This window comes from Helianthus annuus, chromosome 5 (genome assembly GCF_002127325.2).
Source record: "Helianthus annuus cultivar XRQ/B chromosome 5, HanXRQr2.0-SUNRISE, whole genome shotgun sequence".
Lineage (NCBI taxonomy): Eukaryota > Viridiplantae > Streptophyta > Magnoliopsida > Asterales > Asteraceae > Helianthus > Helianthus annuus.
The window spans coordinates 172556855-172574391 of NC_035437.2; the positions used below are offsets into that span (position 1 = coordinate 172556855).

Sequence of the window (17537 nt, forward strand, 5' to 3'; positions counted from 1 at the left end):
GGAGGAAGAAGGAGGGAGATTAGGAGAGGTCTCGTGATACCATGTAAGAGACGATAGTTTTTAATAGGATCGATGATCCTTTCCCTCAATTCTCATTCCATTATAAAGTTATAGATCTCCTCTATTTTGGGAGTGATATAACTAATTTCCATAATACATGCGATTGCTATCATATCTATATTTACAAATAATAATGACAGGAGCTATTAATTTGTTATCCATCTATTTAAAACCCAACATAAAGAATAGTGGCTAGATGTTGCAGAATTTTTTGCAGAATTAGGTGTCCTGAACAAAAAAAGAGTGCCATTAGGTGGTTGAAGGGGTAAGGTCCCAAAAACCCCATAAAAAGTGCTTGGGACCACACCACAACCTTACCTTTCAGCCTTGTACCTTGCGCGGCCGCGCAATGATTTCACAAATAAAGACTTAAAGAACAGACAACTATCAACACTTGCGCGCCCAAAGGAAATCATAAACCTTTGCGCTTTCTCCCATAGACAAAGGATGAAAATCCTGAAATAAACACTCCCGCCTAAATATCCAGACCTGGATATTACTTACCCAGACTTGGGATTTATTTATTCACCTGTCTCCACACGATAAGGTGCCACACCAGATTACAGCAGTAATCTTCTAGAAGAAATACAATCGTGCATCACCAAGACGGTTACAACCGTCTGGACACGTGTCACCATCTCAAGCATCCCTGAATTCACAACGGAAGCATGCAATTGGAAAGTAATCTCCACTTGATCACTTTACACGTGGCAAATTCCCAGCCTTCGATCTAAGCCACGATCCGTGTGCTCTCACGTCGGATCAAGAAGCTTGACGGAAGGGAAGGTAACTGCTTACGGGGTTAGTATCTTCCGTCAACTTTTCACTAACGGGTTTTCCCGCCTAAAACGACTCCCGGCTATAAATATGAGAAGCAACCCAGGTATGAATTCAAGTTACACACACTTACAAAAAACATCTTCTTCTTCATTACCAATACTTATTCTCACACCGGAGTCGGGTCAAGGATAGAACCCTTTTCTCCCCTTGGCGAGGCTAACGGTGCTCTTTTTTGCAGAGTTATCGGAGAAGAAGACCAGTCGGACCTGAATCAATCGAGTGGAAACCAACCTTTTATGCGGATTCAAACCCCCTAGATATCTCAGTTCCGACCATTTATCTAGTGTTTCTTCATTGGCACCCACCAATTCCTCTGTTTTTTCAGTTTTCATCTCGTTTCGATTCAGTTCTTTTCATCCTCTGTTATGGCAGAAAATTCATCATCTCATCGGCAAACCGGTCTTCGACCGAACGTCGAAAACAATGTTCAAGTAGAAGGAATCCCAGAGGATGCCTCGGATGACAACGAGGTTCAATCCAACCGAGCAAACGACCCTCCAGGAATATTACCAGCAAACCCTGCTCAATCAATTTTGCCACCAGGAGAAACTCTGATATCCTGGTACGTCAGGTCTCAAGGGGCACTAAACGCAGTATACACACAGCTGTGTGCTCAGACCGCTCCCTTAACTCAGTCACGGAGACCAGGATCTCGGGCAAACGCTTCCCAACGGGAGGATTCAACTTACGGAAATACAGAAGTTTATGCCAGATCCACATCACAACGTGAATACACTCAGACAGGAAGTCATCAGAGAGAAAATCATGGTAGACCACATCCTCACCGAAGACAATCGGTTCATGACAGGTTGGGTTCCCAACGAGACACCCACACCGACGAGTCTGATCCAACATACCGTTTAAGTGCAAATACCAGTGTGTTCAATCGATTGCAGCCAAATTATAATAAATGCAGGCCTCGTACGGTTTATAACCCTGAGGCAGAACACAACTATGATTTGATTTACCGCCCTGCGGAAGCAGCGGAAAATTCAAAGTTCGTCATGGAAATATGTCACACCCCGATTTCCACGTGTCACCGGTGGGCCCGGTGTGGGGTACAGTGACGTAGTTGGCATCGTCATAGACAATCAACACAAATAATAATGCACAGCGGAAGCAGAATAGAAACATTTCAACTTTTAAATAAAGTGTAATAATAAATATCACAGTAGTTGAAATGGATCCACAGGCGGATCAAATAAAATAAGATAAAAAAAATAGTTCAACAGATAAATGTCGTCCGAGTTTGCGAGACTATTGTGGACGCTCTTCTAGGAAACAGCCAGCCTATTTCCGTATAGTACCTGCACTTAATCTTTTGGGAAAAATACGTCAGTTTACACTGGTAAATACAAATCGACTGACTCATTTTGAAAATGATTGAAAATTGATTTAAATGCACAAGGCATAAATATTTTTATTAACTTGGGATAATTATGCAATATAAACTTGTGAACGATTTACATGCACTTATATCTCTGGTGGCCCGGGATCTACTGTCCGGGCTAGAGATTTAATTGACACACCACATCAAAGAGTTATACACGACGGGTGTACGCCTACACCCCGTGCTCTGGTCGTGGCCATCTCGTAAGAAAATGCCAAGGATATCCGGGACACGGTCAACAACCCCCCAAAGCCTTTTAAGTAAGACAAAACTGTTTAAACGAAGTCGCACAAGCTATTCAAGACTGAACACCTATAAGGAGCAGGACTTGTGCGCCCGATCAAGCGGTATTTTAAATACCGTACCCCAAGCCCGTATAGGGAAAATAAGTCAAAATGTATTTACCTGAGCAAGTATAAGTCACAAACGATAAGTGGTGGTAGCTTTTACCGGGCTTCCTAATCTGGAACAAAGGTTTATAATTAACCTATTAGATTCCTAACGGCCTTTTATTTAAGCCTAAGCTTTGACCGGTTAGTTTTAGGAATGATACGGTTTACGCACGATTAAGCGAAAGACCGGATAGAATGTGATTTAGACCCGACAAGTTTGAATACTTGTATAATATGGGTATACTAAATACATTCTGGATTTTGAGATAAAAATGATATCGTTTGACCCGGTTCGGTCAATTTACGCAAACTAGTTACGTAAACCGAACCGAACGCAATAAGGGCGATACGGGTAGCCAAAAGATTCAAATGCAAGTTCCCTGAATTAATATGCTTAGAATATGATATTATATCAGTAAGTTATGTTCTATATTGCCCGGGATAATTTTAAACTCAATTTATGCCTTAGAAGGGCATTTTGGTCATTTAAAAGATAATAAAAGGGTAAAATTAGAAATCTGAGTTTCGGGTCTGGTTCATACAGTAAATATACTTAATATAACATATTATATCAGTAGGGTATGACCCATATACCAAATATATCATTTAAAACCAAACTATGCACCGTAGGGGCAATTTAGTAATTTCACAAGGGCTAAAAATGCCAAAACTGGAAACCTGAGTTCAAAATATCATACTTACTGTTATTATATGAAAATATGTGATTTACATCAGTAGGTATAAGTTTTATAGGTTTAAAACAAGTACAACGCTTACTATGCGCTTAAGACGCTAAAAATACGATTTAAGGGCGTTTTCGGGTTTTCACAGTAAATCTGAGATTTTTATATTTCCAGAAGTCTTATAATAATTTATTCATCATACAAAATCAGTAGAAAAAGGTTTCGGGTCAAAAGGATGTGTAAAACTCCTTTTATGGCTAAAACGGTCAAAACCGACATAAGCCGAAATGGCTAGGTGATCGAGGATCCGTTCAGCCAAAAATTAATTAAAAATCATCAAAATTCCCAGAATATTATATATAATCAGTTGGTAAAAAGTTTTGTACCAAAACGTGGCCAGAAACGGGTTCTACGCGAAAAGGACCGTTTATGTAAATTTATAACATAGTTTTACGCTAATGGCCATAACTCACAATCTGGACCACCAACTGATCCGAAACTTTCGGTGCAAGTTTATATAATAAAAATAAAGATTTCTATCCTTTCACTTTTCCAAAAATCCCGTTTTAAATCAAAAAGGGCAAAATAGTCAACTTTATGCATAAACCGGGAACAAGCATTCGAATAGGCTAAGCATAGACTCAATCAAAGAAAATTCCAGAAAGTTTAACTAAAATAAAAAATAGTCAAAAATACTTTCCAATACAGATCTTGAACATACATGTACGAATCCGAATCGATAGTCTACGAAATAATCGTTTTACAAGACTTTCGGTTCCGATTCGTGTCTACACTATAGATTGTCGAGTTGATGATGGTTAAAACACCTTTACATATATATTACAAGTCATTTTTAATGATCAATCAGTTTGCATGTCATCTATATCATTAATCATGTCATTTTCCACGAAAATCACTTCTGTTGACTTTTTAGAAATAGGTTTGACTCGACATTAAGCATGCATGTAGTGGGAATCAGTTAGTACCCTTTAGAGGGTTTGTTTCCCACATAAATACCAATCTATAACAAGTTTCAATTCGAGAAATTACTGAAAGAAATCCGTTTAATCAGAAAGTCAAAGGTTATGAACACCCAGTTTGACTTTTACTAATAATCACAACAAGAATGGATTAGAGAACGAATTGAATGCTTACAATGGTCCTAAAGATGTTTAGTGGACACTAGAAGTCGGCCTTGATGCTCAGAATTCCTCCAGAGAAGCTTTGAGAGCTCTTGCAAGTCTTGGTGTTCTTGGTTACTAGTGTAAATGATCACAAATGGATGCAAATTCGGATTTAAAGCAGGGAATTGAGGTTTACTGTTGTAATAGGCTTGCATGTAATGTTATTGGTGCAAGAGGAGGTGCAAACAACTGTATCCCACTCGGATTCGGACCCAAATCAGCCCCAAATACGTTTTCTGTTCGCTGGGCAACCCACGCGGCCCGCTTGGGCATTCCCAGGCGGGTCGCCTGACCCCTCTGATCAGCCAACAACTTTCCTCAATTGACAGAAATGGTCCCTGTGCTTGTACGTGATGTTTCGGCTACTTTTCTCGACCCGTAAACCCCCAAACTTGGTTTTTAAGAACCTTAGGACTTTTACCAACATGGTAATGCTCTCGGATAACTTTGCGCTCAACCGAAAAGCCCTGAATTCGGCGTTGACGCTTTTAGTCCTTTAAGTACGGTTTTGGCCATAACTTTCTCATACGTTGACGAATCTTCATGAAATTTTTACCACATATTCTAGTGAGTATATTTTAGCTATACAAAGCTTCGGGTCTGCCAAAAGTTCACTCAGAGGTATAAATTAAACATGTTGACACTTTTGGCCCCTATAGTTTACGATACTTCACTTTTGGGCAATTTCCGCGTCGTATGATCCATGAACCATCCGTTAAATGTTATAAACATTATGTGGGGTTATCATAGAGTCTATTTATCCATTGTTGACACCTTGGACCCTTACGTTCCATAGTTTTCACTGTTTGTCACTTTTAGTCCCTCTAAAGTATGTTTTCACATAACGGAACCTTATGACACGTGTCAAGACATTATTGGCCGAAATTTTTTTTTCGAGGTGTTACATCCTCACCCCCTTAAAAGAAATCTCGACCCCGAGATTTATTCAAACAATTGGGGATATTTTTCTTTCATCGTGGATTCCACTTCCCACGTGTATTCGGGACCTCTACGGGCATCCCATTTGACCTTAACAATAGGCACTTGCTTCCTTCGAAGCTTCTTTACCTGTCGATCCTCGATCGACAAAGGTTTTTCGACAAACTTTAGACTTTCGTCTATGTGTATATCTGTATGCGGTATAACCAGTGAATCGTCAGCGAAACACTTCTTCAAGTTACAGATATGGAACACATTATGAATAGCACTAAGCTCTTCAGGCAATTTTAACTTGTAAGCGACTGCCCCGACACGTTCGATTATCTCGAAAGGTCCAATATATCGCGGGCTCAGCTTGCCTTTCTTTCCAAATCTCATCACACCTTTCCAAGGTGATACCTTGAGCAATACTTTTTCACCCACATCGAAGTGAAAATCTTTGCGCTTAGGATCCGCATAACTTTTCTGCCTATCCCTGGCAGCTTTCAAACGATCACGGATCTGAACGATCTTGTCTGTCGTCTCAAAGACGATATCTGGTCCAGACAACTGGACATCTCCAACTTCTGCCCAACAAATGGGCGATCTACACTTCCTACCGTATAGGGCCTCAAAAGGCGCAGCCTTTATGCTGGAATGGTAGCTATTGTTGTAGGAGAATTCAATCAGTGGTAGGTGCTTATCCCAACTACCACCTAAGTCGATCGCACATGCACGAAGCATGTCTTCCAAAGTTTGAATAGTACGCTCACTCTGACCATCAGTCTGAGGATGGTAAGCCGTACTAAAATTCAAACGAGTGCCCAACGACTGTTGGAAACTTTTCCAAAAATGTGACGTATATCTAGTATCTCTATCAGAGATAATAGATATAGGTATACCATGTAGCGCTACTATCTTATCGACGTATAATTGGGCTAACATATCTGAGCTATACGTCTCTTTGATGGGTAGAAAATGAGCTGACTTAGTCAGTCTGTCCACTATGACCCATATGGTATCATTTCCCTTTTTCGTTTTCGGCAACTTGGTGATAAAATCCATTGTCACCATTTCCCACTTCCATTTGGGAATTTCAGGTTGTTGAAGCAAACCTGACGGCTTCTGATGCTCAGCCTTGACTTGCGCACAAGTCAAACACCTGGCCACATACTCGGCCACGGACTTTTTCAAACCAATCCACCAGTAGTTCGATTTCAAATCCTGGTACATCTTATCAGCTCCAGGATGGACGGAGTATTTAGAGCTGTGGGCCTCCTGGAGGATAACATCCCGAAGTCCTCCATATACTGGGACCCATATTCGTCCGTTTAGGCGTAGCATTCCATCTTTGTCGTGGGATAACTGCTCCTCAGTTACTCCCAACTTTTCTGCCGGATAGTTAGCTTCCAGCACAGCTTCCTTCTGTGCAGCCAACACCCTTTCATTCAAATTATTTCTTATCTCAATGCGCTTGGCATTGATCCTGATCGGTTTCACCCTTTCTTTTCTGCTTAAGGCGTCGGCAACCACATTCGCCTTGCCTGGATGGTATCTTATCTCACAGTCATAATCATTGAGGGTTTCCATCCATCGCCTTTGACGCATGTTCAATTCTTTCTGATTGAACAGATGCTGAAGACTCTTGTGATCCGAATAAATGATACACTTGGTTCCATACAAGTAATGTCTCCATAGCTTCAAAGCAAATACAACCGCACCCAATTCCAAATCGTGGGTGGTGTAGTTCTTCTCGTGCACCTTTAGCTGGCGAGAAGCATAGGCAATGACTTTGCCTTTCTGCATGAGTACACAACCCATGCCCGTATGCGATGCATCACAATACACCACAAATTCATCTATACCATCGGGCAATGTCAACACTGGCGCATTGCTCAGCTTCTGCTTCAGAATGTCAAAGGATTCCTGCTGCTTAGGGCCCCAATCAAACTTAATCTTCTTACGGGTCAACGAAGTTAGGGGCGCAGCAATCCTTGAGAAGTTCTCGATGAATCTCCTATAATATCCTGCCAATCCGAGGAAACTGCGGATCTCGGTAGGAGTTTTCGGTTCCTGCCAGTTCATGACTGCTTCTACTTTAGCGGGATCTACTTGGATACCACGCTCACTTACAACATGTCCAAGGAACTGGACTTCTCGAAGCCAAAATTCACACTTCGAGAATTTGGCATAAAGCTTCTCTTGATTCAAAAGTTTGAGAATACAACGAAGGTGTTTCTCATGTTCAGCTTGGCTCTTCGAGTAGATAAGAATGTCGTCAATAAAGACGATAACGAACTTATCTAAATAGGGTTTGCAGACGCGATTCATGAGGTCCATGAACGCGGCTGGTGCGTTAGTGAGCCCAAACGGCATCACCAGGAACTCGTAATGTCCATAACGAGTCCTAAACGCGGTCTTGTGTACGTCTTCTTCCTTGACCTTCAACTGATGATAACCTGACCTTAGGTCAATCTTGGAGAAATAACTTGCTCCTTGTAACTGATCGAACAGATCGTCGATCCTGGGTAACGGATACCGATTCTTGATAGTGACCTTATTCAGCTCACGATAATCGATGCACAGACGCATCGATCCATCCTTCTTCTTAACGAACAAGATTGGCGCTCCCCAAGGAGATGAGCTAGGTCTAATAAAACCTTTAGCTAATAGATCATCCAACTGCGTCCTCAACTCCTTCATCTCCGTTGGTGCCAATCTGTATGGTGCTCTTGCTACAGGTGCAGTGCCTGGAATGATATCTATCCGAAACTCTACTTGTCTATCCGGTGGCAATCCGGGTAGTTCTTCAGGAAACACTTCAGGATATTCTGATATAACAGGGATATCCTCAATCTTCGGCTTCGGCTCATCAATGGTAACTTGTGCCATATAAATGACACATCCCTTCTGCATGCATCTGGATGCTTTGAGCATGGACACTTGCTCCGGCAATCCATGCTGGGTATCTCCTTGAATAGTAAGTGACTCACCAGACGGAGTCTTAACTATTACTTGCTTTCTATTGCACAGAATCTGGGCTTGGTTACTTGACAACCAATCCATGCCTATCACTATATCGAATCCAGCTAGCTTAAAGGGAAGCAAGGATAACGGGAAGGAATGATTCCTAATGGATATAACACATCCATCTAGAACAGTCGAGGCGGTTTCTAAGGTTCCATCGGCTAATTCCACCTCATATTTCACACTTAAGGTTTTAACAGGAAGGTTCAACAGTTTACAAAACTTATTATCTACAAACGATTTATCAGCCCCCGAATCAAACAAAACTCTAGCAAAAATATCGTTTACAAGAAACGTACCGGTAATGACGTTATCGTCAAGGACTGCTTCCTTTGCGTCCATTTTGAAGACTCTCGCATTAGTCTTCTTCCCTTCCTCGGCCTTCTTCGCAAACTTTGGACAGTTGGGCCGAATGTGACCTTTTTCGTTGCAACCAAAACACGTTGCATCCTTCATCTTCTTGCAATCCACAGCCTTATGATCGGTGGACTTGCAGATTCCACATCGCTTCTCCGAAGACTGGGATTTTGTTTCAAACCGACACCTCCCAAAGTGGTGTCTCCTACAAAACTTGCATCTGGGTTTTTCACCCGACTGATGATCACTTTTCCTAGACCCCGACCCTTTCCTGTGGTCGTTGTTCCCTCTATGTCGCTTTTCAGATCTCCGTGAGGTGTCATCCTCACGTTTTCGTTTGTTCTCCTCAGAGCTCCTTATGGCTCTCAATCTAACCACGTCTTGAGTGAGGGAGAGGGATAGATCCGCTACGGATCGAAATGTTGTAGGTCTTGAAGCTTTAACACTCGCCTTTATTTCCGGTGCCAGACCCCCGATAAATCGAGCAATCCTACGCGGCTCCGGGGTCACCAAGTAAGGCACTAAACGAGACAGCGTGTTGAACGTAGTAAGATACGTTTGACAGTCGAGGTTCTTCATGACTAAGGATACGAAATCCGATTCGATTCGCTCGACCTCGTGCTGCGGACAGAAGTTCTCTTTAATCAGGGCCACAAACTGTTCCCATGACAAACCGTACAGTGTGGCCTTACCGGCAGCTTGTAGGAGTGACCTCCACCATGCTAACGCATCTCCTTTGAATGATTGGGACACGTACTTAACGACGTCCCTATCAGCACACCCGCTGATGTCAACTACAGTGTCCATCTCGTCGATCCACGTCATGCAGTCGACGGCTCCTTTTTCCCCAGTGAAATCTCTGGGCTTGCAGGATACAAAGTATTTGTACGTACAGGACCTGCTGTACGTGTCACGTTTCAGCTCAATCTCCTGCTTCGGGACGCTGCTGTGGTTGGAGGAATGATTATCATCCTCAACTTTCTTTGGCTCACTCTTTTTAGAAGGAGGCTTACTATGAGCCCCAGAATGAGTCTTAGCCTTGACATGCGTCACTGAGCGGGTTCTACTCTGAGTACCACTAGATTCTTTGAACTGCCTATCTATAGCCTTGGCGACAGCATTATCAATCAGTGCTTGCAGTTCTGCACCGGTAACGTGAATCTTTGCATTATCTGAGCGTTCCCCAGAATGACTGTTGGTTTCTTCCGATTTGGCCATTGTAGCTTTAAGCTACAATAAGGACAAGGTCTATTTAGAACCTAACAGTATTATCGTCCTAGACGATTTATTAACCATGGTATCAAAACCTTAGCAGTTAATTTAATAGATTTCATTCAGGCTCTTATTAGCAATCAAGGAATGAAAATATATATATTGGCACCATAGGCCTAGTCACAAGGACAATCACTAAATTATAAATTTAGATTTTTATAGGACTATAAATTGTATAATTAAACAAATAATCCTTTACTAGACAGAGAGTCATAAACCACAACTGTCATTATATAACATAGTTATAACCCGTAGGTATCAAGCCATTAATAGACTTGTGTACAGATTTAATCTGTAGATATTTCTTTACTAGGCAGGGAGTCATAGACCACAACTGCCACTATATGACCTAGTCATAACCCGTAGGTATCAAGCCATTAATAGACTTGTATACAGATAGAATCTGTAGATAATTTATTAAAAAGGTGGGTCGTGTGATTCTACAGATCACGCTTAGCCCAGAATGTTAACATGTTCTCAGATGTTAACAGGGAGTTGAATCCTTTCAACCAGGTTTTACCATCAGGGCCAGGCCTGTTAATAAGGCATTCAGGCTAGGTTATACCTTACTAAGATTCTTATAAAATGGCAAATCAAATAAAAATTGATATTTTCCATTATTTTAATATTATATTCATGCATATAAATAAAATGAGAAATTCAAATTAATCATTTCAAATTTCAATTAAAATACCAGTACATAATTGCCCTAAACGGGACTTTGAAATAACATAACTAGCATGAATAACATGCCCGCGCAGGGGCTAAACAAGTGCAACAATAATAAAATAAAATAAAACAAACCCACGCAGGGGTTAACAGGATAACATACCCACACAGGGGTAGAGAAAGATAGATATACCCACGCAGGGGTAGAGTACTGGAATAAATGTCCACGCAGGGACATGAGTACATGCAATAATAATCGAAGGATTCAACGATCCTTCTTGCTCTTACCCTTGAGCAAATCGAACACCTTCTTAAACAAGCCACTGGTGCGTCGGCGATCCTCTCGCATATTGTGCTGAAACTCGCGTCGCATGCTATCAATTCCCTGCAGGATCTCCTGAACCTGCGGTGGCGACATCATAGGCGCCGGTGGTGGTGGCTGGTAGTGCTGCGGCTGCGGCGGCTGGTAAGGCTGCGGCTGCGGTGGCTGCTGGTAACCCGGAGGGTAACCAAAAGTAGATGGGCCAGCAGCCCAAGGGTCTCCAAGTGGACCACTATGTGGGAGTGAGCTGTAGTTCACAGCTTGCCAATAAGGGTCTCCCGTGTAATCATAACCCTGAGGGAACACCTGCTCGAACGGGTTGAACTGAGCGGCACTAGCATAAGCCGGAATCGGCTCTCCAAAATTCTGCGGCGGCAGAGGCGGGATCGGAACAGAAGTAACCTCCGATACGGGATGCTGAGACTCCCCTGTCTCAGACTCCCCGGGTAGAGATGTGTAGCGGCTGCTACTAACACGTGGAGGGGTGCCTATGCGAATCCCTCCGCGCGTAGACATGCGCGCATTCCTCCTAGGCCTCTGAGGCGGAGGAGGTAAAACTGGCGGCGGCGGTGGTGACGGAGTGATCACGTCACGCCACAGGGCCTCAGATAGGTCCTGCGGTAGAGGCGGCTGCTGCTGGAGCTGCTGCTGCTGTGAGTGGTGCTGTGAGTGCACCGGCGAACCATGGAGCGATTGAAGCATCGGAGTACCATGGAGTGATTGAAGCATAGGAGAGTTGTGGCTAGGGGTGAAGTACCAATCATGCTGCTTGAACCTCTCCTGGAAGCTGTCCACACCATTAAATGGTGATCCTGTGTATGGCGACCCATCCGATATCTCAATCGGGTGGTTTGGTGTACCTGATGGTGGGAGCGAAGGGTCCGTCTCCTCGTCTACGTCCATCTCGTGACCACCAGAAAAGTGGTCCTCCTGTCCAAGTGGGTTATGGCCCACTGGCTCCTCCACATAAGCATTAGGGTTATACAAACCCTGGTAGGCTGGCGCTGGGTGCTGGTGTGGTGACTGGTGCAACGGTATGTATGATCCAAGCGAATCATGGGGCCCGTTCTCCGAATGGGGCCCAAACGAGTGGGGTAATGACGGAGAAGTGCTCGCGGAAACCGAATGCCTAGCAGGCTCGGCAATAGACCTCCAAAGGTCGTTGGCGGCTGTGTGGTGTGTAGCAGATGGGGCCCGCCTATGCGAGGGACCAGCCTCATGATCGTGCGATGTAGGAAATCCTCCACGACCTCTCATCCTTGGCGGCATCCTGATCCTGTCAAAAGTCAAACAAGTTGCACAACAAAATATATAAGACAATGCATTAATAAATAAAAATAAATTAAACGAAATGTCGAACATTTCCTAAGTTCTTTGTCTAGACTCGAAGATCGAGGAATGTGCAATTGTGTAACTGAGATTAAACACAAAAAGGATAGTGTTTAATTCACTCAGCGTTGGCTCTGATACCAACCTGTCACACCCCGATTTCCACGTGTCACCGGTGGGCCCGGTGTGGGGTACAGTGACGTAGTTGGCATCGTCATAGACAATCAACACAAATAATAATGCACAGCGGAAGCAGAATAGAAACATTTCAACTTTTAAATAAAGTGTAATAATAAATATCACAGTAGTTGAAATGGATCCACAGGCGGATCAAATAAAATAAGATAAAAAAAATAGTTCAACAGATAAATGTCGTCCGAGTTTGCGAGACTATTGTGGACGCTCTTCTAGGAAACAGCCAGCCTATTTCCGTATAGTACCTGCACTTAATCTTTTGGGAAAAATACGTCAGTTTACACTGGTAAATACAAATCGACTGACTCATTTTGAAAATGATTGAAAATTGATTTAAATGCACAAGGCATAAATATTTTTATTAACTTGGGATAATTATGCAATATAAACTTGTGAACGATTTACATGCACTTATATCTCTGGTGGCCCGGGATCTACTGTCCGGGCTAGAGATTTAATTGACACACCACATCAAAGAGTTATACACGATGGGTGTACGCCTACACCCCGTGCTCTGGTCGTGGCCATCTCGTAAGAAAATGCCAAGGATATCCGGGACACGGTCAACAACCCCCCAAAGCCTTTTAAGTAAGACAAAACTGTTTAAACGAAGTCGCACAAGCTATTCAAGACTGAACACCTATAAGGAGCAGGACTTGTGCGCCCGATCAAGCGGTATTTTAAATACCGTACCCCAAGCCCGTATAGGGAAAATAAGTCAAAATGTATTTACCTGAGCAAGTATAAGTCACAAACGATAAGTGGTGGTAGCTTTTACCGGGCTTCCTAATCTGGAACAAAGGTTTATAATTAACCTATTAGATTCCTAACGGCCTTTTATTTAAGCCTAAGCTTTGACCGGTTAGTTTTAGGAATGATACGGTTTACGCACGATTAAGCGAAAGACCGGATAGAATGTGATTTAGACCCGACAAGTTTGAATACTTGTATAATATGGGTATACTAAATACATTCTGGATTTTGAGATAAAAATGATATCGTTTGACCCGGTTCGGTCAATTTACGCAAACTAGTTACGTAAACCGAACCGAACGCAATAAGGGCGATACGGGTAGCCAAAAGATTCAAATGCAAGTTCCCTGAATTAATATGCTTAGAATATGATATTATATCAGTAAGTTATGTTCTATATTGCCCGGGATAATTTTAAACTCAATTTATGCCTTAGAAGGGCATTTTGGTCATTTAAAAGATAATAAAAGGGTAAAATTAGAAATCTGAGTTTCGGGTCTGGTTCATACAGTAAATATACTTAATATAACATATTATATCAGTAGGGTATGACCCATATACCAAATATATCATTTAAAACCAAACTATGCACCGTAGGGGCAATTTAGTAATTTCACAAGGGCTAAAAATGCCAAAACTGGAAACCTGAGTTCAAAATATCATACTTACTGTTATTATATGAAAATATGTGATTTACATCAGTAGGTATAAGTTTTATAGGTTTAAAACAAGTACAACGCTTACTATGCGCTTAAGACGCTAAAAATACGATTTAAGGGCGTTTTCGGGTTTTCACAGTAAATCTGAGATTTTTATATTTCCAGAAGTCTTATAATAATTTATTCATCATACAAAATCAGTAGAAAAAGGTTTCGGGTCAAAAGGATGTGTAAAACTCCTTTTATGGCTAAAACGGTCAAAACCGACATAAGCCGAAATGGCTAGGTGATCGAGGATCCGTTCAGCCAAAAATTAATTAAAAATCATCAAAATTCCCAGAATATTATATATAATCAGTTGGTAAAAAGTTTTGTACCAAAACGTGGCCAGAAACGGGTTCTACGCGAAAAGGACCGTTTATGTAAATTTATAACATAGTTTTACGCTAATGGCCATAACTCACAATCTGGACCACCAACTGATCCGAAACTTTCGGTGCAAGTTTATATAATAAAAATAAAGATTTCTATCCTTTCACTTTTCCAAAAATCCCGTTTTAAATCAAAAAGGGCAAAATAGTCAACTTTATGCATAAACCGGGAACAAGCATTCGAATAGGCTAAGCATAGACTCAATCAAAGAAAATTCCAGAAAGTTTAACTAAAATAAAAAATAGTCAAAAATACTTTCCAATACAGATCTTGAACATACATGTACGAATCCGAATCGATAGTCTACGAAATAATCGTTTTACAAGACTTTCGGTTCCGATTCGTGTCTACACTATAGATTGTCGAGTTGATGATGGTTAAAACACCTTTACATATATATTACAAGTCATTTTTAATGATCAATCAGTTTGCATGTCATCTATATCATTAATCATGTCATTTTCCACGAAAATCACTTCTGTTGACTTTTTAGAAATAGGTTTGACTCGACATTAAGCATGCATGTAGTGGGAATCAGTTAGTACCCTTTAGAGGGTTTGTTTCCCACATAAATACCAATCTATAACAAGTTTCAATTCGAGAAATTACTGAAAGAAATCCGTTTAATCAGAAAGTCAAAGGTTATGAACACCCAGTTTGACTTTTACTAATAATCACAACAAGAATGGATTAGAGAACGAATTGAATGCTTACAATGGTCCTAAAGATGTTTAGTGGACACTAGAAGTCGGCCTTGATGCTCAGAATTCCTCCAGAGAAGCTTTGAGAGCTCTTGCAAGTCTTGGTGTTCTTGGTTACTAGTGTAAATGATCACAAATGGATGCAAATTCGGATTTAAAGCAGGGAATTGAGGTTTACTGTTGTAATAGGCTTGCATGTAATGTTATTGGTGCAAGAGGAGGTGCAAACAACTGTATCCCACTCGGATTCGGACCCAAATCAGCCCCAAATACGTTTTCTGTTCGCTGGGCAACCCACGCGGCCCGCTTGGGCATTCCCAGGCGGGTCGCCTGACCCCTCTGATCAGCCAACAACTTTCCTCAATTGACAGAAATGGTCCCTGTGCTTGTACGTGATGTTTCGGCTACTTTTCTCGACCCGTAAACCCCCAAACTTGGTTTTTAAGAACCTTAGGACTTTTACCAACATGGTAATGCTCTCGGATAACTTTGCGCTCAACCGAAAAGCCCTGAATTCGGCGTTGACGCTTTTAGTCCTTTAAGTACGGTTTTGGCCATAACTTTCTCATACGTTGACGAATCTTCATGAAATTTTTACCACATATTCTAGTGAGTATATTTTAGCTATACAAAGCTTCGGGTCTGCCAAAAGTTCACTCAGAGTTATAAATTAAACATGTTGACACTTTTGGCCCCTATAGTTTACGATACTTCACTTTTGGGCAATTTCCGCGTCGTATGATCCATGAACCATCCGTTAAATGTTATAAACATTATGTGGGGTTATCATAGAGTCTATTTATCCATTGTTGACACCTTGGACCCTTACGTTCCATAGTTTTCACTGTTTGTCACTTTTAGTCCCTCTAAAGTATGTTTTCACATAACGGAACCTTATGACACGTGTCAAGACATTATTGGCCGAAATTTTTTTTTCGAGGTGTTACAAAATAGCTTTGGCTCCACTTGAGAAAGCTAAAATACCATCCAACGTGGGTAAATTTAATGGGCTGACAGACCCCGATGACCACCTAAGAGTATTTACCAGCGCAGGTCTGGTTGGGGGTTGGACCCTCCCGCTATGGTGTCATCTGTTCGTTCAGACCCTGACCGGTCCAGCACGAATTTGGTTTGATAACTTACCAATCGGACAGATCGAATCTTGGAAGGACCTGCGTGAAAAATTTTTGACACACTTTAGCCAGCAACGGCGTTCCATTCGCGATACATCTGACGTCATAAACATTTGGCACCGTGATGACGAGAATTTGGAGGATTTCATCACCGAATACAATAAAGAGGTTTTGGAGATTGGCGGAGTTCATGAGCAACTAATCCGCGCACAATTCAAGTACGCGGTTAGATGTGACGACATGGTTAAGGTCTTATCTGGAACAGAGGGCCTTCCAAAAAGTTGGGAGAAGATAATGGCGGCGGCCAAGGTTTACGCGCAAACTGAGAAAAATCTTACTACAAACAGGCCACCACCACCACACAATAGGCCCGCGGACTTAAGCTCAACCGGCGAAAGGAGGTTAAAGAAATCATGGCGTGAGTCTGGACCGGGAAGTCGTTCGTCTGAAGATGCCCGCACAACAATCAACAAACTCACCGCGCATAGGGAGAACAAACATGAAAATAGGGAGAGGCAACGGACTCCCCTAACAAAGACCCCGGCGGAGGTCTTAAGTACCGAAGACTATCAATTCAAACCTCCGATCCCAATGAAAAATAAGCGTGGACAAGACCCGGCACAATACTGCGAATATCACAAAGATAACGGGCATACCATTAACAACTGCATCTCTCTACGCACAGAAATAGAGAAAGCCCTCAAGAGCGGCGAACTCACACATTTACTCCAAAATGTGCGCAAAGAGATTAAGCAGATAACCCGGGGTGAGGAGGGCCCAAGCAAACGGGCGAAAACCTAAAAGACAACTCTATAAGTTTCCTGCGGAAAGACATGATTCATCAAGCAAAGCGGAAATATTAGAGAGTAAGTTAAGTTTCACATAATTATATTAGCAAAACTTTGTAAAAGCCTTTGTGCTCTATCCGTAAATAAAATTGCAAAGTTTCTATTATTTCTGTGTTTACAAAGTGCATGCAATTTCTTTTAGTAAGCGCAAAAACATTATGGTAGTTCTAAAAACAAGCTTCATGAACGGTCAGTGATCACATCACAAACGACCATAAGTTCAAACATGAGCTTTATACCAACTTCATTCGCCTTACTCAACAAAAAGTAATCGTACTCATGCAAAATATTGTAAACAAACAAATAAGAAACATCATCCTATTCTTAGCGTACAGATACGCCCTAAAAAAAACTTTCAAACACGGCAGAGTTT

General features: G+C 41.9%; 1 protein-coding gene across 1 annotated transcript; it reads left to right on the forward strand.

Annotated features, from left to right (window-relative positions):
- The first annotated feature begins 1265 nt into the window (after positions 1 to 1265).
- LOC110944115 lies at positions 1266 to 17117 on the forward strand. Its single transcript, XM_022185830.1, has 2 exons — positions 1266 to 1776; positions 16138 to 17117. The coding sequence occupies exons 1-2, from the start codon at positions 1266 to 1268 to the stop codon at positions 17115 to 17117; spliced, it is 1491 nt and encodes a 496-aa protein (XP_022041522.1).
- Positions 17118 to 17537: the final 420 nt, after the last annotated feature.